The sequence below is a fragment of the Neohortaea acidophila genome (assembly GCF_010093505.1).
Source record: "Neohortaea acidophila strain CBS 113389 unplaced genomic scaffold BDY17scaffold_1, whole genome shotgun sequence".
Classification (NCBI taxonomy): Eukaryota; Fungi; Ascomycota; class Dothideomycetes; order Mycosphaerellales; family Teratosphaeriaceae; genus Neohortaea; species Neohortaea acidophila.
In genome coordinates this window covers 665,000-683,442 of record NW_022985510.1, presented here as the reverse complement: position 1 = coordinate 683,442, position 18,443 = coordinate 665,000, and the positions used below count along the sequence as shown (strand labels likewise).

Here is an 18,443-nt window from a genome sequence, read left to right as displayed (position 1 = left end):
CGTCCGAACTCACGCTGATCGAGCCTTCACCGCGGATTACCTCAGCATTCGCTAATTTCGTATACTTTCGGGCTTCAATTGTGCAAGCTGGCAAGCTGGTCGGTGAACGTCAGACTCGAGACGACAAAAGTATTTAAAGGCCCCGGACATTCGCAGGAGCCCATTTTTGAACATCATCCTGTTTATCGTGTCGTCTACAGTACTCTGAACTTCTAACAACCGAATACCTTTGCACAAGTAATCCAATGGCAGCCCCGGGTGGACGCTTCTTCGTCCAAGATGTGTGGGACAAACCTGCGGAACATCATGAGAGCTTCAAGAAGGTGAGAGAAGAGTCCTTTGGTGAAGCCTAATGGGCAACGGCTAGCTGACATACATTTAGTTGTGGGAAATGAAATACAAAGAAGCAGTACGACCTCTTCGTCTGTCGACTTGACGCTGTTCTGACTCTGTCCCCCAGTGTGATCAGGGCGTGTATCCGTTCATGTGGTCCTCGCCAGCCGATTTCCAAGGTATTGTTGAGGAGCTGATCGAGGTAATCCTTCGATTCTGGCTTGTGTGGAAGGACTGGGGGCTAACATGTTCTGCAGAAAAATCTCGGCGAACCATACAATTGGGATGAGTACGCCCAGACCTTCTTTCCGAAGGCCGAAGAGCTGGTCGCGAAGGCCGAAGCCGCAGAGAAAGAAGGCAATCAAGAAAAGGCGTCCGAGTTCTATATGTAAGGAGTCCACCACCGAGCCATTTTGTATCCGTACTGATGGATCACCAGGCGCGCATCCGCTGTCTATCGAATCTCCCGATTTCCCGCCCCTCGATCGGAAAAGCAGCGCTATGCATGGCAAGAAGGCAAGAAAGCCGCAGCGAAAGGCCTTGCGTTGCGCGAGCGGCCGACTAAGGAGGTTACGATCCCCCACAAGCACGGCATCGCAGGGGAGGGCAAGGAGGTGACGTTCTATTATCATCTCCCCCCCGGGACAACAGCAGCCAAGCCCGTTCCACTGGTCATCATTCTGACCGGGCTCGACGGTTACCGCACTGAGCTTTCAGTGTGGATTGAAGGCTGGTCGCAGAAAGGTGTCGGCGTCATTGTTCTGGAGATTCCCGGTACCGGCGACTCGCCTGCCGCTCCGAACGACCCGAAATCGCCAGATCGTGAGTGGTCCACCCTGTTCGACTGGGTTGATCAGCAGCCAGAGATAGACCACAGCAAGCGCCTGCTGTGGGGGTTCAGCACTGGCGGATACTACGCCCTCCGACTGGCGCACACCCATCGCGACAAATTGGCGGGCGTTGTTGCTCTCGGAGGCGGGTGCCACCACATGTTCTCGCCCGAGTGGCTGTCGCGAATCTCGAAACTCGAGTACCCCTTTGACCTTGCGGAAACCCTGGCTTACAAGTGGGGCTACGGGAATGACCTGGAGAAATTCAAGAAAGAGGGCATGAAGTTCTCGCTCATCAACGACGGCACTTTGGACCTCCCATGTACCCGCCTCTTGCTTGTGAACGGAGTAGACGATGAGTGAGTCCCCAAACGCAGCCTGACCGAGTTAGAAGCTCGAATGCTGACCCCAAATCAGAGTCTTCCCCATCGACGACTACTATGAGTGTCTGCTACGCGGGCAGCCTAAGGAAGTCAGGTTCATGGACAAGACGAAGCATATGGGGGAGCCGCACAGCTTCTTCATCATTCTTCCATGGGTCTACAAGGTCTTGGGGCTTGAAGGCAACCCCGCGGATCAGATGAAGACGGTCCCCTCTCGTCCGAAGTATTAGTATAGAAGCGTTCATGCGATTAGACTTGGACAAGCGTTGTTTGAGTATAGAGGCGTTTGTGTGTTAGATTTGGCAAGCATTGATGTTTATTATCCCAATGGCCAGAACCTCCAAGAACCAGAACTTCCCAATGCGGAAAATGAATCTGGTCCGTGCGTGCTTCCTCCAAGCCTACAGCTCTTCATGCATCTCACTCGACACTTGGAAATATACACATCACCCACTCGCTCCGTCTAAAGCGAACAAATCTCATCATGGACGACTCCGACGACTTCGAGATAGACCCAGCCATGGCGGAGGCAATGGGCTTCACAAAGTTCGGCGGACAGAAGAGGAAATATCGAGATGACGCAGTCGTCGACTCGCCATCGAATGCGAACTTTACACCAAAGAAAGCCACTGGAAGTGCAATACCCGACCATTCGAAACCGGTTTCAGCGGTGACAGCCACTCCCAGTCACGGCGAGAAGGCTGCAGTGCAATCCGATGGCCGAAACACTGTTCCGGTGGATAATACCGCCATCGCCTCGGGCGTGGATGGTGACGACGAAAAGAGCTTGCAAGCGCTCCGGCAGGGTGTGCGTAATGCGAATGGCGACATGGTGTATTTCTTGCCGAGCTTTCTCGAGGATCCGTGGAGACGTTTGAAGCCGACATGAGCGCACCCACAACGAGTTCACTTCCAATGAGCAGGACCATGATTTTGCGTTTGGTCCCAATCGATGCAACATCTATTCCCGCCGGACTGCAGGACTTGATTCAAGTCTATACCTCAACAGCGACTGAATAAAGCACTGGACAAGGCCGCTCAAACGAACTTCAACCTGGGTGTTGGAGGCGACGCGAATTGAGCATGCGGTTGAACTGGACCAAGAACTACCATGTCTCGAGGTCTGCCAATGATGGGTATCTAATGCCTACAAACATATATAGCATCTCGCTCTGGAACGTGCGGATCACAGCAGACTAGGCAGATCAAATGCAATCGTGATATTTCCTGCCACGCGATGAGCAATCAGGTCTGTGCAAGCCCCTGCATTGCCGCTCCAAGCCCCTCTGGAGTAGGTGTGGCGGCGGAGACATCCGGCTGAAAAGCAAATTCCGTCAAGAGAGAATCTCTCGTAGTCGGCCCAATCGTGGCAATGTTCGTTCTGAGCGGTCCACTCGTAACACTCCGTCTCTCCGAACTGAATTTCCCCGTCTTCTCATCCAACCAGCCCAAGCCATTCAACATGGCCTCGCAGCCTTGCGGGGAAAAGACCACGACCCACTGTTCCTTGACTTTCGCCGCCTTAGCCTGTCTGAGGAGAGTAGTAAAGTCTTCTTCAAAGGTGGCCATCTCGCCCGTTTCGTAAACCACGACCTCCACAATAGGAATGCGGTCCTGAGGCGCAAGCTCTTCCGACTGCAGAGTCGCAGGGATGATATCCCGTCGCTGCTCGCCCACAAGAAAGAGCAAAGGCAATTTCTGACCGTCAAGGTGCGTCACCTCCTTTGACAGCGTAGCATGCCATTCGAGAATGAACTTCGCCAGAGCCTCGCCATTCCCCGCCTGCTCTCCGACAACCGGACACGACAAGCCGAGAGCCCTCACGCCATTGGCAGTCGCTGGACCAACCACATAAATAGGCATCTGGCTGTCGAAAAGCCAATGCGTCTTGCTCGGATCGAGCTTGGCGACCATGGTTGCAAAAGCATCGACAGCTCTCTGGGAGGTGAAGACGAGCCCGCCATATTTCTTGGCGGGGTTGTTGCAGGCTTTCTGTCGCGCTGTCGCTTCGCTTCCCCCGGCGAAGGCGTATCGTTCTGTTGCACGTCGGATGGTCCTTAGCGTGTCGTCCCGGAGGATGTGCTCTAGAACAGGCACGAAGACGGGCTTGTATTTCCCATTGTCGAGTTGGTCGAAGTACTCCTCGTAGGCGTCATTGGGGAAGGATTTGGTCTTTAGGAGGTACACTGGGACCTGGTCTAATTTGAGATCCTTCAGGGCACTGGTGACGTCCTCCATGATGACCTGCTCATAGCTGTCGCGGCGTGGTTGTAGGAACCAAAGTCGAAAGTCGCAGAGTCCGAGGCAGCTCCCCCCAATTTAGAGTTTGATAGCTCGGCTCGATCCGACTTCAGTTCGTGAAAGCACGGATCGTTGCTGTCCGATGGATGATTAATGCTCCCGTCAAAGATGAGATGCCTACAACGCAGATCGACTTCCCCATCCTACAACAGTTCTTCTGCGTCGTGGAGAGCCGGACGGGACTGCCACCCCAACCCTTGGACGCGAGGCCGGCGCAACTGATGGAAGCGCAGAAGAAGGAGCGGCAAGAGGACGACAGGACGCCCAAGCAGTTGCCCAAAGGTGTGGTGCTTGGGCCGGATGGGAAGCCGTAAGCATTCGTTAAAGATGCCAGAATATCGAACGCCTGCTAACCTTCTCAAAGCTGTCGCTCATGCACCTCCTTTGCCGCCTGGGCTTCAATGACCAAGCAACAAGACCAACGCCCAACCACCACCTTCTCCAAACAAATCGCATCCACCACACCCACAGCACCCCGTCCCGACTGCCCCCCAGACGTCGACCAACTAGGCCGCTCAACCTGGACCCTCCTCCACACAATGACAGCCAACTACCCCGAGCGCCCTTCACCAACACAGCAAAGCGAAACGCGACAATTCCTCTCGCTGTTCGGCAAAATGTATCCCTGCTGGGTATGCGCGGATGACTTCCGGGCGTGGGTAAAGGAGGGGAACGAGCCGCGCGTGAGCAATCGGGAGGAGTTTGGGCGGTGGATGTGCGAGGCGCATAATGCGGTGAATGTCAAGCTGGGGAAGAGCAGCTTTGATTGTAATCGGTGGGAAGAGCGGTGGCGGACGGGGTGGAAGGATGGGAGTTGCGATTGAGGATTAAATCACTGGGCGTGTTTGATGCATAGCGCTGGTGTTGTTGGGAACTCCACTTATTCATACATTGGAGGGGTAGAGATACGAGAACAATGTCTATACCAAGGCGTGGCTTGAGCGGTCGCGACATGAACCTTGGAATCATCGAGTGCGAAAGTTGAGAGAAAAGGGTTCTATTTGCAGAGAAGTATCATCATGAATACAGTGTCTCGTGTCGTGCTCCGGCTATGCATGCACTCCCCTCATATGATGCATCTCGAGCATTCGATATTGGAGGTAATGCTTCGAAGGGAATGTGCTACTGTTTGGGGGACGCTCTGCTCGTAGGTCTGCGCCGCACGACAACCCTTCAACGAATGCTCAATGGCTGCCCTTTGATAATGGCAACTCTGCTTCGCTTTGGCGGATGCGCGCATCAAGGCGAGCGTGGCACTCGAGGGCAGGACACTGTCAAGCTCAAGTCTCACATCGAATCATCCATGTCCCGCTAACTCAACTCCACGTTGAATTCCCATTGTTCTGGTTGGTCATTAGCATCGCGCCATATTGACAAAAATAGGACACAGACTCACCATCTTTCAGCCTCTTGGCAGTGTCGTCCAGCAAAATCACCCTGCGGCGATTGCAATACGTCGTCTTGTCCATCATCTCGACTTTCAAAGCGGCAAGCTGGTCGGTGGGCTTCTCAAACATCTCCGACAAGTTCTCCACCGCCATCTCCAGATCCTTCTGGTTGTCTTCGAAGATTTCCGTCATGTTGTTGCGCGCGAGATAGTATGCAAAGGCGTAGGTCCATTTCAAGGTCTGTCGGCATTGCTGTAGTGATCGGGAGGCTTCTTCGAGGTACTGCACTTCGATCCACGACATTCCTGACGCTCCTTGAAGAAGGGTCATCTTCTTCTCCGTCTTGTGGTAGATGTCCTTGTCCAGGCGGGCGGACTGTTCGTGATTGGCGTAACGGTTGTAGTAGTGAAGGTAGCGTTCGAGAGATTGACGGCTTCTAGCCTGCGCATCTCTCGCATCCAAACCACTCTTCTCTTCATACCGGTTGCAATTGTACCAGCTCGTTCCATGCTCGGACCACACGCCCATGCACATCCAGCAGAACTCGTGGCGACACTTTCTACATGTCATATGATTGCAACCGCCGTTCTTCTCAATCGTCGAATGACAGCGAGGACACTCCTTCGTGTTTGCCGAGATCCAGTTTGCCGTTTCCGAATCGTCTTCGCATTTCTTCAGCCACCGCCTGACCAGCGAGCATGGGCAGGGCTGATGGTCGGCGAGAGTGCAGCCGAAGCAGAAGCTGTGATGACAGTCGCACTGCACGGTTGGTACGACTTTGTTGAGATCCCGCTTCTTCACTCCGCATTCCACGGCATACACGCAATTCGGCGCAGGACACCACTTGAGATTCTCCTTGTCGTCCACGTAAGTGCGCATCAGGAGCTCATGATAGCGGTCGGTAAGGTCTGAAGTCACCAGTAGATCGAGAGACTTTGTGTCGATGACTCTGTTACAGCCATCGCCGGGGCACTTGATCCTGGCGGCTTCTCCTTCTCCGCGAATCTTCTGAAAGAGGTATTGTCGGTAGCACGTCACGCAAAATCGATGTCCGCATTTCAGAGCAAAGCTTTCGTGAGGTCCGTCTTCGCAGCATATGTCACAAGTGAAGATGCGGGGAGGATCGATTCGCGGAGGGCTTTTGTAGACATCTTGGCCCAAGCCAGCCTTATCGAGCACCTCTTCCTGATTGTCCATGTATTTCTCGATGAGACGCTCTTTGTTCCATCGACCGAATCGTAGTAGGATCGCCGTGATTTCGTGTGGCTGTTCGAGTAGAGTTGAGACCTCTGCAACTTGCTTATCTTGCTGTTTCTGGATATCCTCCGGGCTGTACACTCGGTAATCCACTTCAAACGCCTTCTTCTTTGGCATCAAATCCTTCTCTTGAGTCTCAAAAGCAGCATCATCTTGATAGTGATCATCGATCTCAACGTCGGAGTCTGAGTCCAAATTAGTAATCACATCCTGCCTTCAACGCAGACAGACTGCAAAACATACCCGCCCCAAAATCCACACTACTATCATCGTCGTCCATCCCCACGTCCACGCTGGAGACTACACTATTGACCTCATCCTCGGAGTCCATGGGCTTGTCGGAGCCGAGGGTCTGGGGCGTCGCCGGCAGGGCGGCCTCCACCAGCTCCAACTCCTTATGCTTGGTCTTGGCGGCCTTGCGTGCCGGCGGTGCGGCGGAGGACGAGTCCTGCGAGGAGGCGGAGGCGGCGGTGGGCGTGTCGACGTCAAGCTTCCGCTTGCGGGTGATCGGAGGCGTTTTGGTGACTGGGGCTACAGCTGCTTCGTCGGGGACGAAGCTGCCGCTTGCTTTGAGGGTGGGATGGGTGGTGAGAGGTGGGAGGCGCTGAGTTCTGGTGATGTAGGGTGGTCGAGTGAACAGGCACGAGCGAAGGGGGAGATGCGTGGTGTCAGGTGTGGCCTGGAGGAAGCACGATGGCGTAGGCGATGATGTGCAAGCCACCGGTGAGCCAAGGCCGGATATCGTTAGCACCGCCGCTTCCCGCGCGGCTGCCGGATAAAGAAAGTCAAACTGGCTGCGCGCACGGTTTCATTCACGTGCCGCATTCCTCGATGCAGATGGCGAGCACGATGTTGGCTAAACAATCACTCACTATCATCCTCGTCCTCGTCCTCATCATCATCGTCGACGAGGACATCAATCAGCGGCTTCGTATCCGCCCGAACAGCCAGCAGCTCCTCCGACGATGAACTCCTCGCATCCTCCCACCACGCTTCAAAGCCCTCCGGCTCCACCAGATCGTTGTGCGCGAGCGACGTGCAAACGTGCAACAAGATCTTAGCCCCCTGCTGCCTGCGCATCGCATCATTCTGCATGTAGAGCAGGAATTCCACCTGGTCCTCGTACTGCTCCCGTCCCGTGCCGACGCATCGTTCAATGATGAGCTTGTTGGGGAGCAATGTCTTGGCCACGGCGTCTTTCGGCGACACGCCAGAGTCCACGAGCGCGGCGAGTCGCTTCATCAAAGACGTTGCCACCGCACGCCGCACTTGCTTGTCTTCAGCGTTGCTGCTGAGTTTGAGGCCTTGGAGCTCCAGCTGGATAGTGTCCGCATCATCCCCCTTTTGCAAAGCGTCGATGATGCTGGTGGTGGCCTCGTGATGGAAGTCGGCTGCTTTCCGTCGCGCGTCACCGCTCTCGTCCGAGTTGATCGAGGCAAAGCTTTCACTCCTCCCCGACTTCCTTCGGTGGTGCTCGGGTAAGCTCTCCTCTTCTTCATCCGAGTCCAGGGTGGAGATGGAGTCTGAGGATATCCTGGCGGCATCGAGGTTGTAGATGTCTCCGGAGACCAAGGATTCCGCAAGAAGTTCATCCTCGTCGTCCTCCTCCATCTCGTGCCCGTCGCCGCCTTCTCCAACGACCTCTGGATCTGCAGTCTTACTTGTTGGCATTCTGGTCAGCTTCCTCCCACCAACTACAGCTGTCCCATCTGCCAACTTGACTCTGTAAGAAATCAAAGCACCCGCCTGCACATGGCATCGTTGTCCAATGACCGCCTCCCGTGCCACCACCGCCTTCTCAATCACCGTGTCGTCGCCTATCCGAGCATCATCCCAGATGTACGCACCCTGAATCTTCACCCTGTTGCCAATCACGCAACGCCTTCCAATCACGCTGTCGGAGATGACACTGCCAGCACCAACGGATGTCGCCCTTCCAAGTACTGATCTGTGCTTGACAGTGCTCGAACGTGCCAAGACGACGCCATGCTCCATGTAGACATTGCCTTTGTGCAGTTGATAGGACTGGTCCGGGAGCAGATTGACGTCAGGACATAGCGGGTAAGTCCATCTAGACAAGATGTCCCTCGTCACAGCATCGTAAGCCTGCAGGTTCTTAACCCGTGCGGCGTAGCCTTCGTTCGTGATGTGCGTGTGAATCGTGAGCAAGTTGGTCTCGTAGTCTTTGAGCACGCCGTACAGGAAACCTCTCCGCGGAGCTTGCCAGTCGAAGTTGTCGGTGTATTGCGCCAGAACTTCCGGCGTGCAAATGTCGATCCCGCAGTCGATGAGGTCTTCTCGGACTTCCACCTCGGTGTGGTCCACAAGCACCTCCTCCGCGATATCCAAGCGAGGTGTATCTCTCGGCCTTAGCTGTTCATAATGCACGCAGCGCTGGGCTTCCGGATCCACAACAAATACCGGGCGCAAATTCCGGGATTTAGTTCGATGAGCATCGCCCGCCTCGCGAAGAATCATGGTCATGATGGCCTTCTTGTCCTTCTCCCGTCGTGTGCGATGCGCCCACAGCGCAGCTTGCATGGATATGTTTGCGATGACATCTCCATAGACGCAGATGAAGTCGCCGGTGATGAGCTGCTTTTGGTCGAGATCGCGCATCGCATCGCCCACGGAACGGGCATCGGAGCGGATGATGTCGAGCGCCAGTGGCGCAGTCTCTCTCGTCCATTTCGAGCGTCTGAGAAAGATTAGGTTCGGGACCGTGGGAAAGGTGCCACGTCTATACATACTTGAGGTACTCCTCGACTTGATCGGTGTGGTTTCCGCAGTACAGTATGACCTCCTCCACCCCCGCGCTGGCCAAGAACTCAAGCGTATACTCAATCAAAGGGGTATTCGCAAGCGGCAGTAAGCACTATCATTCCGTCAATATGGCATATGATCATCTTTTGTGGGCTCAAGTACTCACTCGTGGCCGCTCAAGCGTGAAGGGGGAGAATTTGGTCTCAAAAGCATCCGCAAACACGACGGCCTGCAGAGGCTCCTCCCTCTCTTCTTCGCCTGCTTTGCCCTTTTGTGCTCCTTTCTTCGCTTTGGGTGCCATGGCGAAGACTGAGAAGTCGTGGCAGATGCACGGGTGGGATTAACGGCGATGCGTGGGTATGTGCAAGAGTCAATTTGGGGTTGTGGAGAAATTTTAACTTTGGCCCTGTTACACAAGGCTTGAGATGCGGCGATGAATGAATTATTATTATTGGGCCCTCCTTCTATCTGCGACGGCAAGTCGTTCAAAGACCATTTCGGCCTCGTCAAGGAAGAGACTACCTGATACATGCAACACACCAGTTCTTCCCCCCGTCGCCTAGACGGCCAACGGGGCGAGATCACAGCAGCGGCAAAGTATTCCGCCCACGCTCCAGCTCAAATGCACATCTCGGCATCTACAGTCGGTCGTCGGAAACGAAACACACATTAAGAAAACTCAGAAGTCGTCGCGGGTCGTCATCGCGGCCTCCCCATGGGTTGCATGTGCGGCGGCGCGTACATCTGCTGTCGCTTTGCGTCCCCCATCTCCCCCGGGCCTCCCGAAACATCGGCTATGCCTCTGCGCGCGCCTTGTTGTTGCCGCTGTGGCGTCCCTAGTGGTGCTCCTGAAGGCGAATGATACAAAGGAGGGGTATGTTGGATTGCTTGTGCCGCGTATCCTCCCTGTTGCCCGTAATACACCGAGTCGTCTGCTTGGTTTCCTGCGGGAGAGATGCCCGAGAAAGTGCTCGGCGAATGCCAGTTGCTGTTTGTGGTGGGTGACGTGGCGGGTGAGTCCTCGCTCTTCATGGAGCGCTTGGTGACGGGTGGCAGAGGGACGGCGGGTGGATCCATAGGGCTCAGACCAGCCGTGTGCTTCTTGAGATGCGAGAGGTGTTTATCGAGCATGGTGATGAGGCCTTCCTTTGTGAAAGGCTTTGGAAGAACATCGTTCATGCCTGCAGTAACCTCGTCAGATATTGTCATGACTTGGGGTGAAATCAAAACTCACCATGCTGGAAATACATTGAAATGTCATCACTTCGGATATTTGAAGTCATGGCGACAATGGGCGTGTTGTCGAACTGTCGGATCAAATGGGTGGCAGATACGCCGTCCAGATTCGGCATGATTATGTCCATCAAGACAAGATCGTACTTCGACCCGGCGTTCATCTTGTTCACCGCTTCCAGTCCGTCCAGCTATTCAACGTCAGTACTGGCTTATGCGTAAAATCAAATGCATTCCAACTTACCGCACTGTCGACCGCACAGTTGAACGCATACAAAAACTTTCCACCGATTCGTCTGCAAGTAGGATCGTCCTCCACAAGCAAAACCTGAGGCTGCCGCACCCAACCGGGATCCACTGGCGCGCCTTTCTTCCGGCCATCATTCGCCGCGGCAGTCGTTCCATCGGTGGTCTTGGTGGGGAGCGGATAGGGAATGTTGTTGATGTGCTCGCTGTACATGGGATCGATGCCTTGGGTGTGTCCGACGGGATACACCATATTGTCGAGTTCGCTGTAGGACACGGTGGAGGAACCGGCGGAGTGGGGCTGCGCATTCCGGCTCACCGTCCTGTTGTGAGCGCGAGCAGAAGCGTCCGGGGGCGGAGTGGTAAGTGTGGCATTGAAGCGCATCTGCTGCTCATTCATCTGCTCGAGATTTCGGACGTTGAGGATGTGGTCCGCATTGACCTCGCTCAGAAGCTTGGAAGCGGCCTGAAGAGGGGAAGCTGGCGCATCCTCCTCTGCCGGGGGCGCCGTGTCCGCCGCGGTAGTCGCAACACCATTCGGACCACTGCTCGTTGGCGGAGCAAAAGGATTCACCACCCGACTCTCCCTCCGTCTCTGCGCATCCACGGTGTTGAGAAAGTTCATGACATATTGTATGACGTGTTCATGGTTCACCACCGTCTTTTGCACGCCAATCACCTCTTGCAGCAGCATTGAGTGGTGCATGCTCAGCTCATTGTACCTCTCTTGCAGCGATTGTAATTGCTGTTGCGTGGCCACCAATTGTGTGTTGACCATGTCGATTTGTTGCGTGGGAATCAGCTCTTCGACGACTTGATTCGGCTTTCGCGGGGCCGGCGCTTTTCGTCGAATGTTGTCGAGGGCATCTTTGTTGTTGATCTTGAAGTCCGGATGCCGGAACTCCCATGCCTGCACGTGGTGGTTAGCACGCAGCCTGCCGTGTCGCGCACATGGCACCTACCCCGGGCCCGTATGGCGAGGCGCCGCCATCCTCGTTATTATGCCGGACTTTGTGAAAGTCGTATTTATTTAGCTGGCGCACAAAGGAGGCGAAATTGCTGTGCTTGAAATGCTTGGGCAGGATGTGCTTGGTGAATTTCTCGTTCTGTAGGCGAGTTAGGAGAGAGGTGATGGTGGTGCGCTGGCGGGAAACATGCCTCCAACACGACAAAACTGTCGCCCTCGTTGCCCCATCTCACCACGCTTTCATCTTGGGGACTCTCGAGCATCCTGAGGGAGGTATTAGCAGTCAGTAGGTGGTCAGCATCGTGGTCATGCTCGTGCGGCTCACTTGTAGAGTTTGCGCACCTGTCACGGGTCAGCTGAGGTCCTCATGCCTCCGCACAGGGATGGAAGTATCAACTTACAAAGTCGCTCGAGTTGTTGGCCCCTTGGCCAGCATTGTCGTTCATGGTGAGCGACAGATGCGATTGCGCAATCAGTGTTCTTCATGCGCTGGGCCTCGAGAGCACGCGGCAACGGGCTGAGGGCAGAGGCCTTTCAAGCCGAGTCACAGAGGTATGCGCGCCGGCACTTGCTCCTCCACGTGTTTCGGCAAGCCTGTAGATCGCTGGGAATCTGGATGTAGATGACAACAAGGTGGAGTGGAGCGGAGCGCAGGAACGATGCCGTGTGTGGCGGGACGAAACAATCGCCGTAGCCAATGCTGCCGTGGAGGGCTTCGGGTAAGTAACGGTGCGGCGAGCGGGCGCCCACGAAGACGCCAAACAAAGAGGGCAAAGATTAGCGAGCAGCTTGGAACTGTCCCCGCTGGATCGTAAACCGGGGGGAAGCTTTTGCACGATGGGGATGATCGTAACCATGTAGATCAAGGTACACTCCTTTCCACCGTCTCTCCTCCTTTTCCGGAGGGCTCGAGGCAACAGCGACGCACCTTCGCGCGAGCAATGCCCATCCGTTCCTTCCTTCTGCTTTCTTACTCGGCAAAATAAACTTCCCGCCGCCGACTGCCGATGCCATGCCATGTACCTCGCTACGCACGTCTTGACTCGCGCCACATCCGTGACCCCCCACAGGACAGGAGATTGATCTCACAACGGTTCTATAGTCGCTGAAAACCCCTGTCTCTGCTGGCAAAGAAGAAGATTCTTGCGCTTCCATTCAGATCTTTCCAGGAGATTGCCATGTGTAGATCGGATTAGCTCTCGGCAGGCCGCGATGCCGAATGTGGAGGCTGGGTGTAGATCATTCAAGCCACAGCACAGCGCCACCGGCATGTCATGCAGCTGAATCAACGTCTTCAAATCTCCCCGGTGAGATGTTGTACTTTGACTGTACGCAGTAAAAGCAAGCTTTCCACACGGGAAACCGTCCGCCGCCCTAGCATGATGCTCGCGCGACCACTTACTGTGACGAGAGGAGGGTGGCGCCTGGGCCGGGCCTTCCACGCCGCTGCTCAACTGCGAGTCGGCACAGGTGACAAGATCCCAGACATCGACCTCGTGGAGAATTCGCCAGGGAACAAGGTCTCACTCGCCACGGAGCTCAAAGGGAAGGGCGTGATTGTGGGCGTGCCTGCAGCGTTCAGTGAGCAGTGGACCAGCTCCCGGATTCCAAGCGTAGTGATCTAATGCCTCGTAGGCCCCTCCTGCTCAGCAAAGCATATCCCTGGCTACATCAAGTCGCCGCATCTCAAAGATGCTGGACAAGTCTTTGTCGTTTCGGTCAACGACCCATTCGTGTAGGTGCGAGCGGTCTTGTTCTCTTAGAACCCTTCCATTGAGTTTGACGGTATAGGATGAAGGCGTGGGCCGAGAACTTGGATCCAGGAGCGGCAAGCGGAGTAAGTAGACATCCAAGAGTGAAGAAGCAGTTTCATGCGTGCTGATACCGTTGAGATTCGTTTCCTCGCCGACCCCCACGCGGCCTTCACCAACGCTCTCGATCTGGCCTTTGACGCCACGGCCATCTTTGGCCAACCACGTTCGAAGCGGTATGCCCTGACGGTCAAGGACGGCAAGATCGATGGAGTTCATGTCGGTAAGCGTGGCGTGTCTCGGACCTCGTCTTTGATTGAGGCTGACTGCTCATCTTCATGAAGAACCAGATAACACTGGCGTGGACGGTTAGTCCTCTCTGTACTGTCGTTGATAAGACGCTGCTGATGCCCCTCACAGTCTCTGCTGCGGAAAAGGTGCTGAAGTAGACTGCATGTGCAAGGAGGCATCTCTCGGCGCATGTAGGCTGCCAGTGAGGAGCCCCCATGCATGGAGGTACCCATCAATCGATATACACAAAGCGACAGCCCTTCGGCTCTTACGTTGGATTCGCGGCGCTCCCTGATGTGGAACGGCGAAGTTCAGACCGATGAAGTCACGCTATGCGTGAATGTCGTTCGCTCCTTCCGTTCATGTTCGACTTGTGCCTTCCGTTTGTTTACGCAACCTTAGCGTTCGCACACACCGAACATTTTCGTATCCTTTTCTGCACTCCTCCGTCTACCTCCACCGCTTTCCAGTCAAAGCACCATGGCAGATCCATCCGCTCCACGGGAGCCTGAGGTCACGCATCGCAAGGTCTCTGAGCTGCCGGCGGAGCTTGCAGGCAAGGAGCAAGAAGCGACGGCGTGCTACCCTGACTTCGCCATGTTCGACGAGAAGAAGAGATATCCGCTTGGCCCTATTCACTCGGGCACAAACATGTATCGCGGGAGTGATTCTCCGTCGTTCCGATTTGGTGGTGGGGAGAACTCACAGCCAGCCAGGCAGTGGCGGTCTGCCACAGTCTGCATTCGCGACCAGGAGGGAAATGTGACAGGTACGATCGGATATCCATCGCGCTCGTCGCGCAAGCAAGCGTTCCCGGATGGGTATCACAACACTGCGCAGTTCAAAGTCATCGAAAACACCCAGCGACCCTGGATTTCCCTCAAGATCATTCTGGAGCGAAAGAAGTCGGGCGTTCCCCTACGCAAGGTATACTGGCAATGCTTCGCGGACAGTCTAAAGCGCTCGCCCGATGACGTTGGCATCGCCTTCGCCATGGCCAACGACAAAGCAGTCGCTCAGTCACTAGCTGGAGTCAATCATAGCCCTGTGCAAGCACTTTCGGAAGCTCGCAACTTATGGCTAACCCATCTCACTCTGGAATACTCTCACGACTCCTCTGCGGGAGGTGCTCACGGCTCACCGGCTTGGACGAACATTACGCCTGAAGAGATTCGGTCAGCACGGGAATCTCTGAGAATGGGAGAGCGCCTGTCCGCCGGCATGCAGTTCGTCGTGCATCTTTCCACGGCCTCGGCATTGTCAATTTACACTGAGCTAGGCAAAGGGGCTGAACCATTCGCCCGTCCCTACTTTGACTTTGTCAAGCCATTGTTCTACCTGACTGCAAATCTCGGCTCGAACTGGTACTATCGTCTCGCTGTCCCTGACGTCGATATACACAGCGAGGACTACCCGTTTTCCGATGTGCCACCTCCGCGTTGGCTCGTCACGCAATGGTCTGTCAAATATGTCGACAAGGCGCCGGTCGAAGCAACTCCGACGCGATGGGCGTCGCTTTCTGAGCTGAGCGATGGATGCTATCCAGACTCAGACACACTCGCCTGTGAGCGTCACCTAGCGGCTGCGCATGATCGCGCACAACGTGGCTCCAGGGGACGTGGAGGAGGTACGTATGGACTTGCGATCCTCGAAGGCGTCTGAGCGAGTGCTAACGAATAACAGGACTTGAACTTCGTGGCCGTGGAAAGTTCAAGGGGTGATAGGTGCATGCAGCAAGCAACATTGACAGGCTGACAATGCGGTATGCACTAGATTCGTTCATCACAACCGAAATCTAAATACTGCTCGGCTCGGCGCAAGCTTCTTATCTGTTGAATGCATCTGCGTACTTTCGCACGAAGTTCCCCGATCCCATTTGCGATACAGCAGCATTAGCGAGTCTATACTCCCCCGTTTTTGTTTTTCCTCTGCCTTTCATGGCTGACCGTAACACCCCGAACGAGCCCCAAAACCGTAGCGCCATGCTCATGCAAAGTCGTAACATCGTCCTTTTGTGTGCCGTGGTTTCCCTCCCACAATCACGCTGGCCCCATTCAGCACTGCCAATACTTCAGAAAGTGCACAGAAACCATCACCTTCACTTCGCCGTCCTGTGCGCGCCAATGGCGCCGAAGGAAGATCCGCCGTTTCCAGACGACAGCCCAGAAGGCCGATCAGCGTTCCATGCCCCACCGCCACTGTTCTTGGGGATATTCCTAGGCGCGGAACGAGACGGACCGCCCAGCTCGTCCATATCGAACAGCTCCTGCTCCTCTTCGATGCGTTCGCGCCCCACGCTGTTTCCGCTGACGGCGCGGTCGAGACTGGCGCGGGGCGTGGAGCCATTTGATAATGCTCTGCCGACGCCACCTGCAGCGGCGCTGGTTTGTGATCGCACGGCGTCCAGCCTGGTGCGGCGCAGCTCTTGAGTGAGCGCACTCATGCTGGATTGTTGCGGTGGACTGCCGCCGAATGTGGGGCTGAGGTCGCCGCTGAGGGTCAGGCCGGTGTTGCGCAGCGGGGAGCCCACGTGGCCTTCGTCGGTTCTGGATCCCTGGCTTCGATTGAATATGCTCGAGAATCTGGACGGGCTGGAGGAGTGTGGGCTGCCGACTTTGCTATCTTGTGGTGTGCCGTGTCCGGAAAGTGTGCGCCGTTGTGCGGCCAAGAAAGCGGCGGGTGAGCTACCATCTTCCACGCGAGGCCTAGGTGCTCGCGTTCTGCTTTCCGGGATAAGCTCGCGCAAACTCGCAGGCAGCAGACCTTCCTCCCTGTCAACATCGCCGTCTTCGTCGTCGGAGTACTCAAACGACTGTGCCGGAAGCCTGGTCCCGAGGCTTGCGGATATGATCTGATGCCTTGGTGCGTAGAGTCTCTCTGAGTGCAGGGGCCGCTTAGAGAATGTGAGTGGCTCATCGGATCCACTCGGAGGCGAGGAGCCAGCGAGCACCCCATCCATCCCGCGGTCGCCAAAAGCCGAACTGTGCAGATCTCGGAGCGCAGTGTTTCCAAGCTGTGACTTGCGAGGCAACGATGCCGGCGGCGATTCCAACCCGAATCGAGAAGGGACAGAGGCTGCGAACGGGCCATTGCGAGCGGCGTGGGAGATGCCGTTGCTGTCGAAGGAGCTTGGGAGGGGAGCATCTAGCACTGATAATCCTTTGGCAGGAGGCGAGTGTGCGAAGTAGTTTTCGTGCAACGGTGATCCGTACGGGGGTGATGCGGAAGTGTAAGCAAAGTCGATCTGGGGATAGTCGGTTGGAATTTGTGGGGGGTGTTGGTAGCCGTCGTGCTCCGGTGCTGAGTCGAGGGTTCTCCGCGAATCCAAACCTTGTGCTTGCATGGAGAGCAGACCCGGGTGATGCGGTTGTCCGAATGTCGGGGGAGGGGGTGGAGGTTGTGCGAAAGCCGGGCCTGCACCATATCGTGGCCCCTGGTTGACCACCGTGCCATCCTGGGTGATGTGGAGGAGTGCACATTTCCGGCCGAATTTGCAGCCCCCTTTGGCGAAGTATTTGCACGGAGCTGGTCGCGTGGAGGACTCGGCATCGTGGGAGAAGGGGCACATCCTCCCAGCCTGACACTGGCCTTGCAGGAAGAACTTGCAGGGGACATGCTGGGTATCTAGTAGAATATGGTGTTCAGTATTCCATTTGCCTTCTTCCTGACAATCACATCTGCTCACTCTTGTTCTTGGGCGGACTCCTGGGGAGTCCCGTCTGTCCAAAGCCGGGTGCGTCTCGCGACATGCCGACGAAAGGTCTCGGTGCTCCTGCTACTGGCATGGGAGCGGCAGCATATTCGTCCGCTGGGAGGCGTGGAGGATGTTCGGGATTGGGCATGAAGTCGGCGGAGTAGCGGTGATGCGCGTTCCTGGGCGCGAGGGGGGCGGAACCGTTCATCGCGTGATCGACATCGGTTAGGTGGGGCACAATATGACGGAGGGTGGAGTGGAGGGGAAGGCGTGTCGCGCGAGGCGAGCCGTGGGGAGGATTCGGAGGGGAGGAATGAACGACGACTTCTTGAAGACTCGTCTCTAGGCTGGAGGGTAAGGAGTATACATCGAGGTCGCGTGAGTACACGTCGATCCTGGGCCGGGCGCGGGTGGTGGATGGAGTGGCAACCAAATGCTGGGCGCGGGCGGAGGATTCGTTCGGGCCCCACCACCTCCGCCTTTCCCCGGCCTTGACCAGATGGGCCACCCCAGACTTCTTCCCTTCTCTGCATTGTGTGTTCCATCTCAGACGACCCTCGGACGTGAAGAAGATAGCGCACGACAGATACACAAGGGAGGACTCCAATCAGTCCGTTCAACTGCCACATTCTCGCCAGATCCTGGACCTTCTGGCTAGCGAATGTTGACCAGACATTCATCGGGCCTCAGGTCGGATGGCATGCAGCATGCGCTATACAACCTGGCCGACCATGCCACTCAGACACGTGACGAGTCTGGAACTTGTACTCTTCTTCAGATGATGGCATCCGAATCGCGCGTTTGATCGCTTGTGCGCGCCAAATATGGGCTTGTGTGAACATCCCACCGCTGCCTCGGTATGTGGTGTCTTCAACATGGGAGCGGTGAATCAAAGGAAACACCCCACTGCGTGCTCTCCCCACCAGCCAGGGAGAATCATTACACGGGACGCTGCAGCCAGTCCACCTGCCAGTCCATCTTTCCCAAGCCGCTGATACGGCTCGCC

The 18,443-nt window shown here is 55.8% G+C and overlaps 10 protein-coding genes across 10 annotated transcripts; 5 read left to right on the top strand and 5 right to left on the bottom strand.

The window, feature by feature from the left end:
• The first annotated feature begins 92 nt into the window (after positions 1-92).
• Positions 93-1,933, top strand: BDY17DRAFT_288641 (Alpha/Beta hydrolase protein). Its single transcript, XM_033732227.1, has 6 exons — positions 93-323; positions 383-409; positions 461-535; positions 591-721; positions 773-1,522; positions 1,581-1,933. The coding sequence occupies exons 1-6, from the start codon at positions 246-248 to the stop codon at positions 1,774-1,776; spliced, it is 1,257 nt and encodes a 418-aa protein (XP_033593845.1). The 5' UTR covers positions 93-245; the 3' UTR covers positions 1,777-1,933.
• Positions 1,934-1,976: 43 nt separating this feature from the next.
• Positions 1,977-2,613, top strand: BDY17DRAFT_7763 (uncharacterized protein). Its single transcript, XM_033738693.1, has one exon. It carries the CDS (start codon positions 2,031-2,033, stop codon positions 2,433-2,435), a length of 405 nt encoding a protein of 134 aa, XP_033593844.1. The 5' UTR covers positions 1,977-2,030; the 3' UTR covers positions 2,436-2,613.
• Positions 2,614-3,829, bottom strand: BDY17DRAFT_7764 (tetrapyrrole biosynthesis, uroporphyrinogen III synthase). Its single transcript, XM_033738694.1, has one exon. The coding sequence runs from the start codon at positions 3,782-3,784 to the stop codon at positions 2,792-2,794; it is 993 nt and encodes a 330-aa protein (XP_033593843.1). The 5' UTR covers positions 3,785-3,829; the 3' UTR covers positions 2,614-2,791.
• A 131-nt stretch (positions 3,830-3,960) lies between these two features.
• On the top strand, positions 3,961-4,671 carry BDY17DRAFT_319826 (ERV/ALR sulfhydryl oxidase domain-containing protein; the record flags this gene model as incomplete). Its single annotated transcript, XM_033736344.1, has 2 exons — positions 3,961-4,157; positions 4,212-4,671. The coding sequence occupies 2 exons, from the start codon at positions 3,961-3,963 to the stop codon at positions 4,669-4,671; spliced, it is 657 nt and encodes a 218-aa protein (XP_033593842.1).
• A 191-nt stretch (positions 4,672-4,862) lies between these two features.
• BDY17DRAFT_288637 (uncharacterized protein) lies at positions 4,863-7,185 on the bottom strand. The gene is made up of 3 exons (XM_033732226.1): positions 6,736-7,185; positions 5,244-6,677; positions 4,863-5,190 (listed from the first exon to the last, which is right to left on the bottom strand). Exons 1-3 carry the CDS (start codon positions 6,821-6,823, stop codon positions 5,159-5,161), a joined length of 1,554 nt encoding a protein of 517 aa, XP_033593841.1. The 5' UTR covers positions 6,824-7,185; the 3' UTR covers positions 4,863-5,158.
• Positions 7,186-7,239: 54 nt separating this feature from the next.
• On the bottom strand, positions 7,240-9,688 carry BDY17DRAFT_259429 (nucleotide-diphospho-sugar transferase). The gene is made up of 3 exons (XM_033731827.1): positions 9,422-9,688; positions 9,243-9,367; positions 7,240-9,190 (listed from the first exon to the last, which is right to left on the bottom strand). Exons 1-3 carry the CDS (start codon positions 9,554-9,556, stop codon positions 7,357-7,359), a joined length of 2,094 nt encoding a protein of 697 aa, XP_033593840.1. The 5' UTR covers positions 9,557-9,688; the 3' UTR covers positions 7,240-7,356.
• A 1-nt stretch (position 9,689) lies between these two features.
• On the bottom strand, positions 9,690-12,623 carry BDY17DRAFT_288634 (HSF-type DNA-binding-domain-containing protein). Its single transcript, XM_033732225.1, has 7 exons — positions 12,103-12,623; positions 12,027-12,043; positions 11,893-11,965; positions 11,697-11,840; positions 10,733-11,644; positions 10,490-10,679; positions 9,690-10,436 (listed from the first exon to the last, which is right to left on the bottom strand). Exons 1-7 carry the CDS (start codon positions 12,145-12,147, stop codon positions 9,955-9,957), a joined length of 1,863 nt encoding a protein of 620 aa, XP_033593839.1. The 5' UTR covers positions 12,148-12,623; the 3' UTR covers positions 9,690-9,954.
• Positions 12,624-13,083: 460 nt separating this feature from the next.
• On the top strand, positions 13,084-13,901 carry BDY17DRAFT_319823 (AhpC/TSA family protein; the record flags this gene model as incomplete). The annotated part of the gene is made up of 6 exons (XM_033736343.1): positions 13,084-13,282; positions 13,337-13,436; positions 13,493-13,538; positions 13,594-13,735; positions 13,797-13,820; positions 13,873-13,901. The coding sequence occupies 6 exons, from the start codon at positions 13,084-13,086 to the stop codon at positions 13,899-13,901; spliced, it is 540 nt and encodes a 179-aa protein (XP_033593838.1).
• Positions 13,902-14,223: 322 nt separating this feature from the next.
• On the top strand, positions 14,224-15,464 carry BDY17DRAFT_319822 (uncharacterized protein; the record flags this gene model as incomplete). The annotated part of the gene is made up of 2 exons (XM_033736342.1): positions 14,224-15,370; positions 15,427-15,464. The coding sequence occupies 2 exons, from the start codon at positions 14,224-14,226 to the stop codon at positions 15,462-15,464; spliced, it is 1,185 nt and encodes a 394-aa protein (XP_033593837.1).
• Positions 15,465-15,841: 377 nt separating this feature from the next.
• On the bottom strand, positions 15,842-17,645 carry BDY17DRAFT_306674 (uncharacterized protein; the record flags this gene model as incomplete). Its single annotated transcript, XM_033735042.1, has 2 exons — positions 15,842-17,367; positions 17,429-17,645. The coding sequence occupies 2 exons, from the start codon at positions 17,643-17,645 to the stop codon at positions 15,842-15,844; spliced, it is 1,743 nt and encodes a 580-aa protein (XP_033593836.1).
• Between the last annotated feature and the right edge of the window lie 798 nt (positions 17,646-18,443).

Excerpts from the sequence above, each read along its gene's own strand:
- BDY17DRAFT_288641 (XM_033732227.1), top strand. The coding sequence starts at position 246 with ATGGCAGCCCCGGGTGGACGCTTCTTCGTCCAAGATGTGTGGGACAAA. Across the intron at positions 324-382 it reads ATCATGAGAGCTTCAAGAAG|TTGTGGGAAATGAAATACAA; the intron begins GTGAGAGAAGAG and ends ACATACATTTAG. Across the intron at positions 536-590 it reads TTGTTGAGGAGCTGATCGAG|AAAAATCTCGGCGAACCATA; the intron begins GTAATCCTTCGA and ends CATGTTCTGCAG.
- BDY17DRAFT_7763 (XM_033738693.1), top strand. The coding sequence starts at position 2,031 with ATGGACGACTCCGACGACTTCGAGATAGACCCAGCCATGGCGGAGGCA.
- BDY17DRAFT_7764 (XM_033738694.1), bottom strand. The coding sequence starts at position 3,784 with ATGGAGGACGTCACCAGTGCCCTGAAGGATCTCAAATTAGACCAGGTC.
- BDY17DRAFT_288637 (XM_033732226.1), bottom strand. The coding sequence starts at position 6,823 with ATGGACTCCGAGGATGAGGTCAATAGTGTAGTCTCCAGCGTGGACGTG. Across the intron at positions 6,678-6,735 it reads TAGTGTGGATTTTGGGGCGG|ACTCCGACGTTGAGATCGAT; the intron begins GTATGTTTTGCA and ends ATTTGGACTCAG. Across the intron at positions 5,191-5,243 it reads TGCCAAGAGGCTGAAAGATG|AACAATGGGAATTCAACGTG; the intron begins GTGAGTCTGTGT and ends ATGACCAACCAG.
- BDY17DRAFT_259429 (XM_033731827.1), bottom strand. The coding sequence starts at position 9,556 with ATGGCACCCAAAGCGAAGAAAGGAGCACAAAAGGGCAAAGCAGGCGAA. Across the intron at positions 9,368-9,421 it reads TCACGCTTGAGCGGCCACGA|TGCTTACTGCCGCTTGCGAA; the intron begins GTGAGTACTTGA and ends ACGGAATGATAG. Across the intron at positions 9,191-9,242 it reads CAAGTCGAGGAGTACCTCAA|ACGCTCGAAATGGACGAGAG; the intron begins GTATGTATAGAC and ends AATCTTTCTCAG.
- BDY17DRAFT_288634 (XM_033732225.1), bottom strand. The coding sequence starts at position 12,147 with ATGAACGACAATGCTGGCCAAGGGGCCAACAACTCGAGCGACTTT. Across the intron at positions 11,841-11,892 it reads ACAGTTTTGTCGTGTTGGAG|AACGAGAAATTCACCAAGCA; the intron begins GCATGTTTCCCG and ends ACTCGCCTACAG. Across the intron at positions 10,680-10,732 it reads ACTGTGCGGTCGACAGTGCG|CTGGACGGACTGGAAGCGGT; the intron begins GTAAGTTGGAAT and ends GACGTTGAATAG.